We start from the raw sequence: 18,823 nt of genomic DNA, 5'->3' as shown, positions 1-18,823 counted from the left end.
AGAAGCGCCAGCAGGAAGAACGAGATCGCGAAGCGATGGAAGAGCTGTACCGCGCTAAGGACACACGAAAGTTCTACGAGAAGCTGAACCGCTCGCGCAGAGGCTTTGTGCCACAAGCCGATATGTGCCGAGATAATCACGGGAATATTCTCACGAGCGAGTGTGAGGTGGACGAAAGGTGTCGGCAGCATTACGATGAGCACCTTAATGGCGACGTTGCAAGTACCGAAGGTGGCGTGGTAACAGATCTAGGAGTATGTGCACAGGACGAAAGACTTCCGGCCCTGACCTCCAAGAGATTGAGGATGAAAAACAACAAAGCCGCTGGAGCAGATCAACTACCAAGCGAGCTTCTAAAATACGGTGGAGAAGCACTACTGGTGAGAGCACTACACTGGGTCATTACCAAGATTTGGAAAGAATACTCTCTCAAATTTGATGCCGCCGTCTATCACCGATTGCAAGAGAGTTCGTGGGGCAATATAATGGCTAGTTTCCACTTGATAAGTACTGTGTAAAAGGATAGGACAAGTAATGCTCACGTAAAACTTTTGCAATCAAAATTACTTAGGCGTTCGCAGTTGATAAGTAATTCACAGCCAGAAAGATTTGCCAACAGATGGCACTGTCATGCGATGCTGTCAGTCATGTTGTTGATTTTCCGTACGGAATAATATGTCGATGTATTATTCCGTGAGTAAAAGGGACATTTCTCTTTCTTTGTGTTTCTTCTTTCGCGCCTGCGCGTTCACAGTGTGCATTAGTATTTAGCCGTGTCGCTCTATAATGTGTGCTCCGTCGTCCCTCAGCATGGCTGCATCTGAACACGAGATTGAATTTCTTGAGGTTGAATAATTTGCCGTTACGGAGTTTAAAAATTTATAAAGACACCCCAAAACTGAATTGTTTATAAATAGTTCGACTATTGAAAAAAGTAAATAGCATTTGAGTTTAGCTGATGAGGAGACAATGATTCTAAAAACTGTTGCATCATAATCATTTTATTTCGTTTGTTGAATAAAATATTCTATGGTGCACTAGAACCATGAGAAGTAAAAACTGTATTCGATGAAATTTGGACACAGAAAAAATGTATAGCTTTTGATTGCGTTCACAAAATAAAATATTTTTTTGATCAGGAATAATATATAATGTGTAGCTAATACCATAACAATGATAACAAATTCAGTTTGGTATTGGCGCAGATATTGTTAATATCATAAAACAAGATTTTAGCAAATTTTTTCATCCGTTTTAAAAATTGTAAAGGCTATAATTTTGATGTAACTCGTCAAGACGTCTGAAAATTTGACTCGATGTTCTTAACAGAGTATCAATAAACTGGTAAAAAAATCTTAAAATCGGTTCAATACGTTTTTCTAGTATTCAAAACTCAAATCGCTTCAAGGCATATTTTAGGTACATTTTAACCATTTTATTCCGTGTCTACTATTTTGTTGGTACAACTGTCATGACTGTTCCGATTTTTATTAGCATTTGAAACTGTGAAACCATTATAAAAACTGTTCTTAGCCAAATTGCTTGAAAACTTTTCAAGTTATAACTGTGTGAATGTCACGATACAAAAAAAAAACATTTTTGCCTATTGTGACTTTGTGCCACATATACGGCTATAACTTTATTACGGTTAAATTAAATTGAATGAAACTTTTACACAATATTTCTACATGTATACTTTACATACAGAACAGTTTTGATTGAAATCGGTTCAGTATTTTTGAATGTAGAGCTATAACGATGAAGAAGTGATATTTTTTAAAACGTTCGTTTGCTCAAACTTCTCAAATGGCAAAATTCTTGTTTCAACGATATCTCCACCAATATTCAACCGATTTTGATGAAATTTGTATAGTATTAACTTTACGTAATACACTATTCCTGGTAAAAAATTAGTCATTTACCATTTTATTATGAAATCTTTCTGAATTCCAGGAATTCGTTTCGAGATCCCTACGAGAATTGCTCTGGGATTCCTTCAAAATTTCTGCTTGGGATTCCTCCAGAAATTCCATCTTAGATCTCTCTCGAAATTAATTCAGGATTGCTCCAGGAGTCCTTTCTGGGATACCTAAGGGAGTTCCCTCAGAGATTCTTCCAGCAATTTGTTTGGGATTTGTTCAGAACTTCCAGGAATTCTCTCCAGGATTACTCCTGTAACTCCATACGGGATTCCTTCAGAGATTCCTTCATGGAATTCTCTAGAAATTCTTTCCGAGATTCCTCCAGAAGATTCCTATGAAATTATTCTAGAAGTTCTTTCAGGGATTCTTTCACGAGTTTTTTTTATGATTTCTCCAGAACCTTTTGGAATGTCTTCAGATTTTTATCTGGGAAGAAACTATTGAAAGAATCTCTGAAATCGCTCGTGTAGATATTCCCTGCAAAACTGCTGGAGATATTCCTTAAGAAGCTGTTGGAGGAATTTTATAAGGAACTCAAGAGCAAGTCTTGGAGTACTTCCATAAAGAATAAAAAAAACTTCTGGAGTATTTCCATGAACAAAATTTAAGAAACTTCCAGAATGAAATCCAGAATATGTAATCTGCAAGGAATCCCAGTAGAAAATCTTGGAGGAATCCCGGAAGGATATCCTGGAGAAATTATTGGACAAATCTTAGAAGGAACTCCTAGAAGAACCTTGACTTATTTTCCAGGAGTCTGAAAGTTCTGAAGAAATTCCGGAAAGAACTTTTGAAAAAATCCCGGAAGATACCCCGCATAAAATTTCTGGAGAGGTCCCTGATGCCACCCCTGGTGTAATCTTAGAAGAAAAACCTGGAGAAATACCAGAAGAAACTATGAGAGGAACCCATAAATTTACTCCTAGAGGAAACCTAGAAGGAATTCCTGGAGGAATCCCGGAAGAAGCTAGAGGAATTACAAAAGGAATTCTTTGAGGATTCACATGAGAAACGTCCAGAGAAAACCTAGATGAATCTCAAAAAGTTGTATCTTAGAAAGAAATCCTGGAAGAATCACTGAAAGAACTCCAGGACGAATCTAAGAATGAAGTCCTATAGAAATCCTAGAAGGAACTCCTGAAATGATCCCGGAAGGAATTCCTGCGGCAATCTCCGAATAAATATCCGAGTGAACCCCGGATAAAAAATACTTAAAAAATCCCGGATGAAATTATTGTAGAATAGTTTGAAAAAACTCCTGGTAGAATCTTAGAAAACGCCTCTGGAGAAAACCCTGAAGGAACTCCTAGAAGATCCCAAGATAAAAAAAAAAACAAAATAAATAAATCCTGAATTAGAAGGAACTCACGGAGGGATTTTTTGTAGAACTTCTAATGAAAATCTCAGAGACATTTTATAAGAATCCCCTGCGAACTTCTGGTGGATTTTTCGGTGGAACATCTGGAAGAATTTCAAGAGGACTTTCTGTGAAACCCCAAAGAAAAACCTTCGTACGGAATGCCAAAAGATTCATCACAGAGAATCTTTCGTGGATCTTCATTAAATTCCCCGTGAAGCTTTGTCCTACCTCGTATTTCATCTAAAACTCCACAAGGTAACCGTCAGAGCCCCAGCCGAGTTCCTCCCACCGTAGTCCGAACTCCAATATTGCGGAATTTATAATTAGTATCCAACCATAGTTCTCGCTGTAATACCATTAAAAGTTTTTTTTTTAGTTTCTTTTTATTTGTGAATTTTAACTTAGGCTAATTCTTCACACACCCATTAAAAGTTCCCTCAGAATCCCAGCGTCTCTCATTAGCATTTCCCTTGGAACTCCGTTGCACGGTGTTAAAATTTCGATTATTATCGAACTTCCATGTACCTCGGAGCTTTCTTCACAGAAAGTCAGCATTTTGGCTATACTTTATAATTGGAAAGTTTTAAAATATTCCATCGGGGAAATTTTGATTTATCTAAGTTTTTGGCTATTTTCCATACTAAAATTAATTAAATACTGATTTTAACCAAGAAACGTCCCATACAAAATGTATGGGAAAATTTTCACCGATAAAATATTTTCTCGTCTTCCGATTATGAACATATAGCCCAAATACTAACAATTTCCGAAGAAAAATCCGAGGTACATGAAAGTTCGATAATAATCGAGATTTTGACACCGTGGCGTTGAAATCTCACTATCTGGATTTTCCCCATACGCGCGCAAAAATTTAATTTAAATTTCAATCACACTTCCTGAGGAAACGAACAAAATTTCTCTAAGTCCAAATCGTAAACAACAAGGCCACGAAACGCCACACGAACAACGAACGATTTATCTATAGCAACCGCCGTATGCAGTGTCCTTTTCTTCACATCCTTCTTACAGCATCGTTTCGTAAAAATGCTGTCGGTTTAACAAATGTCAAAATTACTTACGGAAAAAGGAGGAATTTTACTTGAGCGCTCTACTTGGGAACTGGAAACTTACCATAAGGCTGGATTCATTGGCGAACGCGCTACAACGGACCAGATGTTTGCCATCCGCCAAGTGTTGCAGAAATGCCGCTAATACGACGTGCCCACACATCATTTGTTCATCGATTTCAAATCGGCGTATGATACAATCGATCGATAACAGCTATAGGCTAGAGGAACTGGTTAACCTTGCGTGAATGAGGATGAAGCATCTGTCACTTTTAGCATTTTTTTATATGAAGATCTACTTTTTCTTCATCCTCATTCACGCTAGGTGAACCAGTTCCTCTAGCCTATGGCAGATTATGCACGAATACGGATTCCCGGATAAACTGATACGATTGATCAAGGCACCGATGGATCGAGTGATGTGCGTAGTTCGAGTATCAGGGACACTCTCGAGTCCCTTCGAACCTCGCAGAGGGTTACAACAAGGTGAAGGTCTTTCGTGCATGCTGTTCAACATTGCTTTAGATGGTGTAATAAGGAGAGCGGGGATAAAAACGAGTGGAACGATTTTCACGAAGTCCGTTTAGCTGCTTGGTTTCGCTGATGATATTGATATTATTGCTCGTAAATTTGAGACGATGGCGGAAACGTACACCCGACTAAAGAGTGAAGCCAGGTGAATCGGCTTAGTCATTAATGTGTCGAAGACAAAGTACACGATGGCAAAGGGCTCCAGAAAGGAATCACCGCGCCCACCACCCCGAATTTCTATCGACGGTGATGAAATCGAGGCGGTTGAAGAATTCGTGTACTTGGGCTCACTGGTGACCGCCGACAACGACACCAGCAGAGAAATTCAAAGGCGTATTGTGGCAGGAAATCGTGCTTACTTTGGACTCCGCAGAACTCTACGATCGAATAAAGTTCGCCGTAACACGAAGTTAACTATCTACAAAACGCTGATTAGACCGGTCGTCCTCTATGGGCACGAAACATGGAGTGTGCAGAGGAGTTTTAGAACGGTAGGTGTTGCGTACCATCTACGGTGGAGTGCAGATGAAAGACGGGACTTGGAGAAGGCGAATGAACCACGAGCTGCATCAGCTACTGAGAGAACCAACTTATCGTAATTACCGCGAAAATTGGGAGGCTACGGTGGGCGGGTCACGTCATCAGGATGTCGGATAGCAACCCGACTAAAATGGTTCTCGAGAGTCATCCGACCGGTACAAGAAGACGTGGAGCGCAGCGAGCTAGGTGGGTCGACCAAGTGGAGGACGATCTGCGGAACCTACGCAGAGTGCGGAACTGGAGACAAACAGCCATGTACCGAGTAGAATGGAGACGGCTACTATGTACAGCAGAGGCCACCCCGGCCTTAGCCTGATCGGTAAGGTAAGTGCTTTTGTTTATTCAGCATAGATAGATGTATACAAAAAACGTATATAATTCAATTTTTTGTTGAAATACATTGAATTACTTCCTCAGGTGGCTCATTTTGCCCTGTCTCACCCTACTAAATAAATCAGTGAATGCCGGAACAACTGCTTATGAAGAGTAACCTCGTCGGCCGCTCGTGTGATGCCGCAATGTCAAGGCGATCTTTATCCAGTCCAAAGAAGACCCACATCATAGTCTGTTTGCCAATAAAGAAAGCGTTGATTCAAGTCATGTGAGTTTATTTTCTATTTTACCAATAATCTTAAAGTTAGTGACTAAGCCTTATTATGCCCCTTGGCTTTTGTGATCGTCGTAATAAATTTTGTTCGAAAAGCCCACCACCGTAAGCTTGTGCATGCTGTTCAACCCCAGCAAGTTATCCATATCCTGTATCACTTTGGCTGTTTTCCGCTTCAGGTGGCTCAACGTCTGCACGATCTCTTGATTGTCCTCTTTGTTGATCAGGCCCGTGTTTTCCGCCAGCTGGTCTTCCAGTTGGTCCAGTTCGTCCTTGAATGCGTACATTTTCTGGAACACATCCTTGGCCAGCAGCTTAGAAAACTCGAATGTGATGCTGTGATCTAGCAGTTCCCTCAGTTGGCCCACTTTAGCCTGGTACAAGTCCGTCAGCTGGTCGAATTCCTTGGCAAGTAAGCTGCAGTTGTTCAGGCGGTGAAGCATACCCTGCTCAAGCAGTTCCAGTCGCTGCAGTCTGGTCGTATAGTTACCGATCTGCCGGGCATAGTTTTCCACCTCGGATTCCAACTCCTTCAGGATGGCGGTTTTTGTTTTGTTCAACTCCTCCTGGACGGTTACGCCGAACAACTCGTCGGCCAGATCGACGGACTCCGATATCAGGGCGCGAATGTCCTCGTCCACTTCGTCTGTTTCATAACTCATCGTTGGGCTTTGCAAATTAGGTTGCGAGGAATTTTACCGCTAAATTACAGATAACTTATTTAAATTTACTAACAAGCGAACTCACTTTTTTAAACTGATCCTGATCGCTACTAGATGGTACTGACAACGACCACCAGGGTGCTTGACGAATGTCAAAACAAACCCATAACATTGAGCGATTTATCACGAAGCTTTTGTTTTAAAAAGGGCGAAAGTGTGCCAAATAAAATCAATTAATGCAAAAAATCCACTTTTTTGGCAAAAATACATGGATTTGATTGAAAATTTTTATTTCGCACACACGTTAGTTTCCCATGCTAAATTACACATAAAATATATAGACCTTAGGTAAATTTTTGTTATGTTACCCATGAAAAAGGATTATCTCTGTGTATCGATACGCATACTAATTTTAATTATATTTTTGTCAAACATAAATTTTATGTATATGAATCGGTTATTAAAATATTATTTAACAAATCAAATCAAAAATAAAAAAAAAATCTCAAGTTCAATCGAATTTAAAATTAGGTACAAGCGCCCATTACTATCGAAGGGAACGCGCACAACGCGCACGCTTGTTTTGTTTACCAAAACGACGACGGTATTCAGCGTAGTCGGACCGTTTTGTACAAATTAATATTTTATCGGTGATAATCCAGCAAAAGTGACCGCAAATGGCATCGAACGTAATGATTCGGTTAGCCTCTGACCGGGCCAATCTGTCGCTGATGTCCGGCGACAGTAATCCGCGTCTTTTCACTCCCGGAGAGGTCATCACATCGCAGCAAGGTTTCATGCGGTGAGTACACTGTTAAGGAAAATTGCACCGAAATCGGTATAACTTATTTAAATTTCAGTGGCCACGGCACCTACATGGAGGATGAGGACATTAAATCCTCCGTAGCCGGTGTGATGGTTCAGGTGAACAAACTCATCACTGTGAAAGCGCTGAAAGGTCGCTACGTCGGCGAAATCGGCGACGTAATAGTGGCTCGTGTAACAGATGTTCAGCAGAAGCGCTGGAAGGTGGATACCAACTCGCGACTGGATTCGGTTCTGCTGTTGTCCTCGGTCAATCTTCCTGGTGGTGAACTTCGACGGAGAGGAGTGGAAGACGAGCAGCAAATGCGCAAATATCTTCAAGAGGGCGATCTTATTTCCGCCGAAGTGCAAAATGTCCACTCGGATGGGGTGTTGTCGTTGCACACCAGGAGTTTGAAATACGGCAAACTGGGACAGGGAATCCTGGTTAAGGTGTTCCCTTCTTTGATCAAACGCCGGAAGACCCATTTCCATAACCTACCTTGCGGAGCTTCAGTCATTCTGGGAAACAATGGCTTTATCTGGATATCGCCAATTGTTAATACGGAAGGCGAAGGTAATGCTAATCATCATTGGGTGTTTCCTCATTAGATTTACATATCGTTTTATTACAGAGGGAGGCGGCTTCACACAAAATCTGGAAGAATCAATTTCCAAACAGGATCGCGAGGTCATTTCACGATTGCGGAACTGTATTCTGGCGTTGGCTAACTGTAAAATGTTGCTGTACGACACCAGTATACTGTATGCCTATGAGGAATCGCTCAAGTACGAAGTGCACGAGCTGCTGCATCAGGAAGCAATGTTCGATATTGCCTTTTTAACACAGCATAAGTTGAGGTTGCAGGAGTAAATTACATATACTGTCTTTACAAATAAATACTTTACTAATTAGATGTTGGTTTTGTTGAACTTTTGTTTTTAACGATTTGGAATAGGTACGATTTATCCGCCCCATACACAACCTTTCAACAGTGTTGTCCGGAGTGATATTTCTACCACATATCTCCTACATATGTATTCGAACATTTCTCCACGAAGCGTGGGCATTAACGTGGTTCAAAAAATCGTTTTTTCTCCACATCCTTTATTCGATTCGTAACCAGATTCTAAGCCTTCTTCCAAAAATTGAGCTGATTTGGTTGAAAATTGAGAGTGCACAAGCCTTTCAGAGTTTGTATGGGAATTACTATGGGAAAACGACGTTTTTTCATTCAATTGACCGTAGCATGTTCCCAAGAACTCAAGGGCGTAGCCAGCTTTTCGGTCAGGGGGGGGGGGCAAGCACCCTTAGTAAAAATGCTACCTACTAGCTTTTATAACTAAACGCAACACGACGAAATTGAATATAATAATTAATAACATTATATTCTAAAAGCTTTATTTAACCCTTAACCCTGTTGTATTTTGTACAATACGTTAACAAAAACTCGCCTGATCTACACAAATTAACGTGGTGCTGGTAGCGATGGCCAATTTCTGGAAGATTAAGGATTTTTATTTACTCGTGCAATATTCTGCTCTGATGTTTTTGTCAATGTCTACAAAACATTCATCAGAAATTATAGCTGAACTCTTTTGGAAATAACGAACTCTTTTGAGGATAAACCTAGAATTTCCTGGTTCCTGTATGCTTCTATTTATCTTCCAATACTGTTTGCTGGAGAAATTCCTCCAGAATTTTTTGAATTTTTGAATTCCAGAAGGAATTCCAGTAAGAATTTCAAAAAGTAAACCTGTACGAATTCCTGGATCAATTATGGGATAGCTAGTGAAATTTCTGAAGAGATCTCATGAGGAAATCCTAGATAAATTTCTGGAGGATTCCTTGGAGGAAATTCTGGAGAAAGTCCTGGAGGAATTCTGGACGGAATCCCTAGTAAAATTTCATAAGAAATGTCTTTAAAAATTCCTATATGAAATCTTAGAGAAATTTGTGAAGGAATCCTTGGAGGAATGCCTGTAGAAACATCTGAGCAAATTCCTGGAGAATTTCCTTGAGCAATTTTTTGGGTGAATTCTTGGAATCCCTAGGTGAATTCTGGGAGAAATTCCTGAAGAAATCTCTAGAGGAACTCTGGGAGGAATTGCTGGAGAAATTTCTGAAAAAATCCCTTGAGAAATTCCAGGAGGATTTCCTGAAAGAACCCTTGGAGGAATTTCTGGAGGATTCCCTGGTGGAATCTCTGGAAATATCCCTCGATAAATTCGTGGAGAAATCCCTGAAGTAATTGCTGGAGGAATCTCTGGAGGAATATCTGGAGGAATCCCTGAAAATTTCCTCAAAGTATTCCTGGAGAATTTCGTGAAAGAATCTCTGAAGAAATCCCAAGAGGATATCCAGGAGAAATTCCTGGACGAATTGCTGGCATAATTCCTGAAGGATGCCAGGAATATTCCGGAAGAAATTCCTGGGGTATTTCCTGGAGGTATTTCGGAAGAAATTTCCTGGGGAAATTCCTAGATAACATCCCGGAGGAATAAATGGAGGAGTTTCTAGTGGTGTTCTTGAGGAAATTTCTGGAGGAATCTCTAGAGGACTTCTTGAAAGAATTACTGGATGAATATCTAGAGGAATCTCCAGAAGAATTCTGAGAGATTTCTGTTTCTATTTCTGTTATTTTTCTATTTTTGAAAGAACCCCTTGAGAGATTCCTGGAGGAATTTCTAGTGGAATTGCAAGTGGAGTTCCTGGAGAAATTCCTGAAGGAATCCCAGAGGGTTTCCTTGAAAAAAATTGTGAAGAAATCCCTGGAGGAATCCCTGAAAAATTCCTGAAGGAATTCCTGGTGAATATTCTTGAAGAATTTCTGAAGAAATCTCTAGAGGATTTCCTGGAAGAATCTTTGGAGAAACTTCTGGAGGATTCCCTGAAGGAATCTTCAAAGAATTTCCTGAAGAGATTTTGCATGGAGAAATCTCTGGAGGAATCCCTTCAAGAGGGAAATCCCCTGGAGGAATCAGGAAGCAATTCCTGATAAAATCTCGGGAGAAATTCCTGAAGAAATACCTAGAGAAATTGCTGACATAATTTCTGAAAGATGTCCAGGAGCAATTCCTGGGGTAGTTCCTGATGAAATTACTGGGGTTATTCCTGGAGAAATTCCTGGTTAAAATCCTGGAAGAGTACCTGGAGGAATTACTAGAGGTATTTCTTTGGGAATTTCTGGAGGAATCTCTAAGAGAAATTCTCGGAAGAATTACTGGATGAATTTCTAGAGAAATTCTGGGAGAATCCTATTTCTATTCTATTATTTTTCTGTTTCTGAAATCCTTCAGGAAATTCAAGTGGAATTTCTGAAGCAATTCTTGTATAAATCCTTGAAAGAATGCCTGAAGGAATCTCTGGAGGAATCCTAGAAGCAGTTTGTAAAGAAGTCCCTGGGGGAATCCCTGAAAAATTACTGATGGCATTTCTCCAGGAATTTCCGGGAAGAATTTATGAAGAAATTCCTAGAGGATTCCCAGGCAGAATCCTCTGGAGGATTTCCTGGAGGAAACCCTGAAATATTCCTGAGGATTCCTGGAGAATTTCCTGGAAGAATTTCTGAGAAAATCTCCAGAAGAATTTCTGGAAAAATTCCTGGAGGAATTGTTGACATAATTTCTGAAGAATGTCCAGGAGCAATTCCTGGATCAATTCCTAGAGAAATTTCTGGAGGAATTCCTGATGAAATTGGGATAATTCATGAAGAATTTCCTGGAATAGTTCTTGGAGATATTCCTGGATAAAATCTTGGAGGAATTGCTGGAGGTTCTCCTTTGGAAATTGCTAGCGGAATCCGTGAGGGAATCTCTGGAGGAATTCCTTCAACAACTTCTGGATGAATTTCTGAGGGAATCTATGGAGAAGCTCTGGGAGAAATCTCTGGAAAAATCCCTGAAAAAGTTCCTGGACGAGTTTGAGCGGAATACCTAGGGAAATATCTGTAGCGATTCCTGGAGGGAAAACTGGAAGATTTTCATGGTGGAATTTCTGGAAAAAATCCACAAGGTATTCCTAGAAAAAACCCTGGAAGAATTTCTGAAGCAATCCTTAATTTATGATGGTGTTCCTTGATTAATTCCTGGTGTAATTCCTGTAAGAATCCCTGAAAAATTCTTGAAGGTATGCCTGGAGAATATTCTTGAAGAATTTCTGAAGAAATCCCTGGGGGATTTCCTGGAAGAATCCTTGGAGAAACTTTTGCAGGATTTCCTAGAGGAATCTTCAAAGAATTTCCTGAAGAGATTCCATGGAGAAATCTCTGGAGGAATCCCTTAAGCAATTCCTGATGGAATCTCATGAGAAATTCCCGGAGAAATACCTAGAGGAATTGTTGACATAATTTCTGCAAGATGTCCAGGAGCAATTCCTAGATAAATTCCTGGCGGAATTCATGTAGAAATTCTTGGGGTAATTCCTTGACAAGCTCCTGGAGAAATTCCTGAATAAAATCCTGGAGAAATTCCTAAAGATATTCCTTTGGGAATTTCTGGAGGAATCTCTTGAAGAATTTATGGAAGAATTACCCCTTAGAAAACCCCGGAGGAATTTCTAGCGGAATTTCTGGAGGAATTCTTGGATAAATCCTCGAAGGAATTCCTGAAGAAATCCTTGGAAGAATCCTAGAAGCAGTTTGTAAAGAAATTCCTGGGGGAATCCCTGAAAAAAATCTGATGGTATTCCTCCAGGAATTTCCTGGAAGAATTTCCAAAAATAATCTTCAGAGGAACTTCTGGGGGATTTCCTGGAGGAATCTTCGGAGGATTTCCTGGAGGAATCCCTGAAAAATTCCTGAGGGTATTTCTGGAGAGTTTACTGGAAGAATGTCCAAAAAAATTTCCAGAAGAATTTCTGGAAAAAAAATCCTGGATAAATTGTTGACATAACTTCTGAAGGATGTCCAGCAGCAATTCCTGGATCAATTCCTAGAGAAATTGCTGGAGGTATTCCTGAAGAAATTCTTGGGGTAATTCCTGGAGAATTTCCTGGAATAGTTCTTGGAGAAATTCCTAAATCCTGGAGGAATTGCTGGAGGTTATCTATTGGGAATTGCTGGCGGAATCCCTGAAGGAATTCTAGGAGGAATCTCTGTAGTAATTCCATGAACAATTGGTGGATGAATTTCTGGGGGAATCTCTAGAGGAGCTCTGGGAGAAATTTCTGAAAAAATCACCTGAGAAATTCCCGGAGGAATCACTAGAAAAAATCCTGGAGGAGATTTTAGTGCAAATCCTGAAGGAATGTCTGTAGCAATTCCTGGAGGGAATACTGGAAGATTTCTTGGCGGAATTTCTGGAAAAAATCCAGGAGGTATTCCTAGAAAACAAGGAAGAATTTCTGAAGGAATCCCTGAAGGATTTCCTGAAGTAATTCCTAGAGGAATTCCTGAAGAAATTCGGGGATGAATCTCTTAGGGAATTCGTATAGGAATACCAGAAATAATTCCTCAAGAAATCGCTGATGGAGCTCTTGAACAAATTCGGGAGGAATCCTTAGAAGAATTTCTGAAGAAACTCCAGAACGAAACCCGGAAGAAATTTCAAACGGAATTACTAAGGGAATCCCTAAGCAGTTCCTGGAGGAAGTACTGAATCAATTCCTAGAAAAGTTCCTTAAAAATACAATGAGGAATTGCTGGAGGAACCCTAAAAAGAGTTCGTGGGAGAATCTTTGGAGGATGTTTAAAATAAGTTGTTTCAGAAAGAATCACAGAAGGAAGTCCCGAGTTAAGTCCTGCAGAAATTCTTGGAGGAATCCCTGGGGATATCCTAGAAAAATACCCGTAGAGATTAACGGAGGAATCTCTAGAAATACTCCTGGAGGAATCTCTATAAGAATTCCTGGAGGAATTTCTGGAGAAATATCTATACGCATTTCAATTTGGGGTCTCCAGTTAGACTAGTGGTTAAGGCTATGGATCGCCAATCCGGAGACGGCGGGTTCGATTCCCGTTCCGGTCGGGAAAATTTTCTCGACTCCCTGGGCATAGGGTATCATTGTACTTGCCTCACAATATACAAATTCATGCAATGGCAGACAAAGAAAGCCCTTCACTTAATAACTGTGGAAATGCTCAAAGAACACTAAGTTGAAGCGAGGCAGGCCAAGTCCCAGTGGGGACGTAGAGCCATAAAAAGAAGAAGAATTTCAATTCCCAGAGGATCCCTGGAATAACTCTTAGAGGAATCTCTGAAGAAATTCATGGAGAATTCCCAGTAAAAATTTCTGAAGAAATTGCAGATGGAATCCTTGGAGAAATCTTGAAGGAATACTAATAAGAGTTCGTGGAAGAACGCCTTGGGGAATCCCTGTAGCAGTTCCTGAAGAAACCCCAGGAGAAATCCTGGGGAATTCCTAAATAGTTCCTGGAGGAAGTATTGGATTATTCTTTGGAGAACTTCTGGAGGAATTCAAAAAAGTGTTCCTGGGGGAACTTTTGGAGGATTTTTTTAAATAATTCCTGGAGTTGTTTCTGAAATAAACACAGAATATATTCCCGGTCGAAGCCTTGGAGGAATGCTTGAAGAAAAATCTGGAGGAATCCCGGAAGCAATCCCATGACGAATTCCTTAGGAAATCCCAGGAAAGCTTTCTTAACAAATTCCTGTAAGAATTTCTGTAGGAAAAAAAATGAAGGCATCCATGTCTGCAATATTTTTGGACGAATTATTGTTGGAATTTTCGGATGGAGAATGTTTTGTATAATGATTTAAGGAACTCCTGGAAATTTCTGGAGGAATTATCGAAAAAAGCACTGGAACAATCACTGAAGGAACTTCTAAAGATATCCCAGGAGAAATTCCCGGAGGAATGCCTGGTGAAACCCATACAGGAATTCTTGGAAAACTCTCTGGAGCAATCCATGCTAGAATCACTGTAGGAAGCTATGGAAAATTCCTGAAGGAATTCATCGATGTATCCTTGCAGAAGTAGGTATTTGTAAAAAAAACTGAAGGAATCGTGGGGGGAATTCTTAAAGCATTTCTTGGAACAATCCCCAAAAAAAAAAACTATCTATCCAAAAAAAACTATCTGGATATGTTCCTTGAGGAATTTCTGAAAGAATCCTTGTAAAAGTTCCTGAATAACTGCCAAAAGGAATTTCTGGAGATGTCCTTGAAAGAATTTGTAAAGAAATCCCAGGTATTATTATCTTAGCATGACGTTTGTTTGAATTGAATACAAGTGAAAATTCGTGTAGCAATAGCATATAACTGCACTCTATAGCAGCATATAATTCTACAAAGTCCTTGTTTTTTCCTACCGGAAACTTGCCATGTTGTTTTTGTGTTCCATGAATAAACATCACAAAATTTAACAATTCATCCAAGCTTGTTATTTGGTTAAATTCTATGATAAGATTGAAGTAGATCTCTTGGAGAAATACTTGGCGAAATTTCCTGTGATTCTCAAGAAAAAAAGGTTGGATAATTGTGGATAAAAACCTCAATTATTAGAATAGTCTAGATAATAGTTTTTTTTTTAATATTTTTTCTGGAACACTTGAATTATTGACAATCTTTAAGTCGGCTTGAATTTAAAAAAAAAATCTGTCGGCCAAGGGGGGGGGGGGGGGGGGGGGCACGGCCACCCTGCCCCCCTCTGGCTACCCCTTGCAAGAACTCAAGAGTGTTAGTTGACCTTAGATAGTCCTAGGCTACTTTATCAGCTACAACTTTGCCGGGAATCATATTCAAATCGGACGCCTCATTAATTAGTTATCGATTTTTATCCAACTGGAGAAACGTCTACAGTGATCGTTCAGCTTTCCAGCAGTATGTGCCAGCAGGCAACATTGCTGCACATGGCGCCAAAGATAGCATACAGAAATCATGGCTACTATGTGTAGGAAGCAGTCATTTTAAATTAATAAATAGGAATAATTAATAGATTAAATGATTATAATCAATTAATCTATTAATTATTCCTACACTAGGTTTCAAGGCAAATTGCAGTGATGCCCGTCGAATAGTGGGTGGAACCTTCATGAACAAAGATTTTCATTCTGGATATAAATCGATAACTAATTAATGAGGCGTCCGATTTGAATGTGGTCTTCGGTAAAGTTGAAACTGATAGAGTAGTCTAGAAATACCAAAGGTGAACTTTCACTCTACGGCACTTGGGAAAATGCTACGGTCAATTGAATGAAACCGTTTGAAGGGCTTCTGCACTCTCAATTTTCAATAGGAGGCAATCAGTGAAGTACTAGATTGAAAGTAATGAGCTGGATTTTTGTATGGTGAGATGATCAATTCTCCATTTCTGCAATGAAATGGTGCAAACAGCGTGGGTTATATGATTTATTGGGTAATTTGATGCTATTTGAGCAAAAGTTTAAATAACTGTGTTGTTGTATTATTTTTTCCTGCAACTGCAACAACACAGTTATCCAAACTTTTGCTCAAACAGCATCAAATTAGTCAATAAATCATATAACCCACGCTGTTTGCACCATTTCATTGCAGAAATGGAGAATTGATCATCTCACCATACAAAAATCCAGCTCACTACTTTCAATCTAGTACTTCACTGATTGCCTCCTATTAGCTCAGCTCAAATTTTGGGAGAAGGCATACAATCTGGTTATGAATCGAATAAGCGATGTGGAGCAAAAACGAAGAGCACGGGCTCCGTGATCTCGTCTCATTTTGGGCACTCGAGAGAACATTCTGTTCCTACCAATTTGTTGCCAAATGGTGTTGCGAATAGTTCTGTTAGTATAACGTTAGGCTCTTTGTGGAATCGGCCTGAAACAATAACGACGTGCGCTACAGTGGCTGCCTATCGATTAATAGGACAGATCTGTGAAGTACTAGATTTGTAGTAATGAGCTGAATTTTTGTATTATGAGAAGGTCAATACTCCGTTTCTGCAATGAAATGGTGCAAAAAGCATGGGTATTATTATTCCTTGCCTAATTTGATGCTGTTTGAGCAAAACTTTGGGCAACAGTGTTGTCGTTTTCTCCATTCCTTGCAACATAAACAACATAGGTATAGAAAGTTTTGCTCAAACAGCATCAAATTAGGCAAGGAATAATATTACCCTTGCTTTTTGCACCATTTCATTGCAGAAACGGAGAATTGACCTTCTCATCATACAAAAATTCAGCTAATTACTACAAATCTAGTACTACACCGAACGTGCCCCATTAGATAGGGCAGTGCGGTTCAGTTTGTGATAAGAAGAACTACGACAAGTCGTGCACCGGTTGCACACTGATTCCAGCCCCATATAAGGGCGGTCATAAATATGATTTTTTAGAGTTTTATTATGAAACCGCTACATTTGATGTATTTTTGCATTCCAAATGCGTTTTTCTATTGTTTATTGAAAATGGGCTCAATCGAGTTTTTGGCTTTACGGAACCGAAAATCATTATTTTGCAGTTTCGGTTACCAGCTCATTTGGATAGACTAAAATTAGTTTAGGCGGTCAACGGTAGTCAAAACTGCTCAAGAATAGAGAAACACACATAATGTGATGGATGTAGAGGGTAAAAGTTGGGAAAAAGTGATCCCTGCAAAGCAGTATGGGAGGTATTTGTAAGTTTTTGAGTATATTGAAACGACATATAAGTGACTATCACCAATCTGGTCGCAAAAGGTCGCAGCTAAATTCGCTAGTAAATCATTGCTTAATATTATAGGAAAGTTTTATAGAAGAACGTTCGAAGGGATCGGAAGGGGAACACATTTTTTCCTTGTTGCAAATTTTTAGTTTTTTGTACTTTGTAAAAAAGTATCTAATTCAGTCACACTTATTCAAATGAAATGATAATGAATGGCATCTTAATTTATGATAAACATCGATTTCAACTATGTAAGAATCGAACACAATCAACCGAATATCTGTCGAATGTATGAGACTTTTTAATAAAGTGATAAATGAATAGGACTCAAATTAGAAAAATTCAAATAAAATGTCTACTCAAGAATATCCACTTTTAAGAGCTCTGCGGAAAAGTTTCGGCATACATTTGATAAAAGTAGTGGTTGATCCTAGTTATTAAAGCATTACACTTGATGTTACCGCAATGATATGACAATTACATTGAGGTCAAAATTTTGGATAATGACCTATGGCGGAACCACTGTGGGTTGGTTGGCTGGAGAACTGATACTACAATGCAAATCCGTTTTGTATTATATATAATTATTTACCTGTATAATAATCAATAAATTGCAGTTATTGAATCTGCTTGAAATAGAGTTGCTCTCAATATGGCATCCTGGCTCCGAATTGCAACACGTTCTAACAAATTTCAATAAAATTGTATTTCATAAAAAGCATTTCGCCACGGAAAGTGTAGAAGAGCTTTCCTTTCTGGAAAAACAGAACGAGTTGTGGCGGAAGCAATATGATGAAAGGGTATGAAAACTTATGGAGCTTCACTACGAGCGAGACCTAGCGAAAATCGACGAGGAGCTCAGGAAAGCTGTACAAAAGATGGAATTAAAATCCAGCGCCTGCAAAGAAGCAGTGATACTGCAGCAAAGGAAAGGTAATAAAATGGACTCCACATAGTGATGCCACCCAGCCGCAAGAAGACAGCACTAGTGTATCGATCCAATCCTAGTACTGAACAAAACCCCACGCTGTGTTCATGGAGTGGGAACATATTAATGAGGCAACAATTGCAGCTAGATTCAGTCCAATCCAATGTTACGCGCCAACCGATGCTGCCAAATTGCACGACAAAAAGCACTTTCACAGCCAACTGAATGATGTCGTGGATAGGATGGCAAAATGTGATATCAAAATCCTCATGGACGTCTTCAACGCGAAGGTTAGTTCCGATTCGGACTAAGAGCACGTCATGGGACGCCATGATCTCGGAGAAATGATCGAGAACGGAGAGCTGTTTCCAATCTTTTGTGGTATATGGATGGGTTTCCCGTGATGACGTCACGAAAAATCAAATCAACGACATTTGCATCAGGATCCATCGACAGGAGAAGAAAATCGGGTGCCAGTTCAATACACGCCGACTGGAAGACGCTACGGTGAAAAAGTTTTTCGTCAAGGAGCTGGAGAACCGTGCAGCGAATATTCCAATAGGGGTTCATTCAAATATTACGTATCGCAAAATTTGACAATTTTTGACCCCCTCCCTCCCCCACGTAACAGCTTTTGTATGGGAAATTTTGAAATTTTGTATGAAGCGTAACACAGCGGTAGACCCCCTCCCTCCCCCTTAGCGTTACGTAATATTTGAACGAACCCTAGGTAGAAGCGTAGAATATCAATGGAGCGCCATCAAGAACGCTTTCATTTTTCTCAGAGAAAGCAGTAGATCGCAGATAACACCTAGAGGAAG

The 18,823-nt window shown here is 39.8% G+C and overlaps 1 protein-coding gene across 1 annotated transcript; it reads left to right on the top strand.

Annotated features, from left to right (window-relative positions):
- The first annotated feature begins 7,265 nt into the window (after positions 1-7,265).
- On the top strand, positions 7,266-8,410 carry LOC109405249 (exosome complex component RRP4). The gene is made up of 3 exons (XM_019678287.3): positions 7,266-7,491; positions 7,550-8,070; positions 8,129-8,410. The coding sequence occupies exons 1-3, from the start codon at positions 7,367-7,369 to the stop codon at positions 8,365-8,367; spliced, it is 885 nt and encodes a 294-aa protein (XP_019533832.2). The 5' UTR covers positions 7,266-7,366; the 3' UTR covers positions 8,368-8,410.
- Positions 8,411-18,823: the final 10,413 nt, after the last annotated feature.

Source organism: Aedes albopictus, chromosome 3 (genome assembly GCF_035046485.1).
Source record: "Aedes albopictus strain Foshan chromosome 3, AalbF5, whole genome shotgun sequence".
NCBI classification, from domain to species: Eukaryota; Metazoa; Arthropoda; class Insecta; order Diptera; family Culicidae; genus Aedes; species Aedes albopictus.
The sequence above is the reverse complement of the archived record's forward strand: the minus strand, read 5'-3'. Positions and strand labels throughout refer to the sequence as shown.

Coding starts and splice junctions, on each gene's coding strand:
- LOC109405249 (XM_019678287.3), top strand. CDS start 7,367: ATGGCATCGAACGTAATGATTCGGTTAGCCTCTGACCGGGCCAATCTG. Junction 7,492..7,549: donor TCGCAGCAAGGTTTCATGCG/GTGAGTACACTG, acceptor TTTAAATTTCAG/TGGCCACGGCACCTACATGG. Junction 8,071..8,128: donor TGTTAATACGGAAGGCGAAG/GTAATGCTAATC, acceptor GTTTTATTACAG/AGGGAGGCGGCTTCACACAA.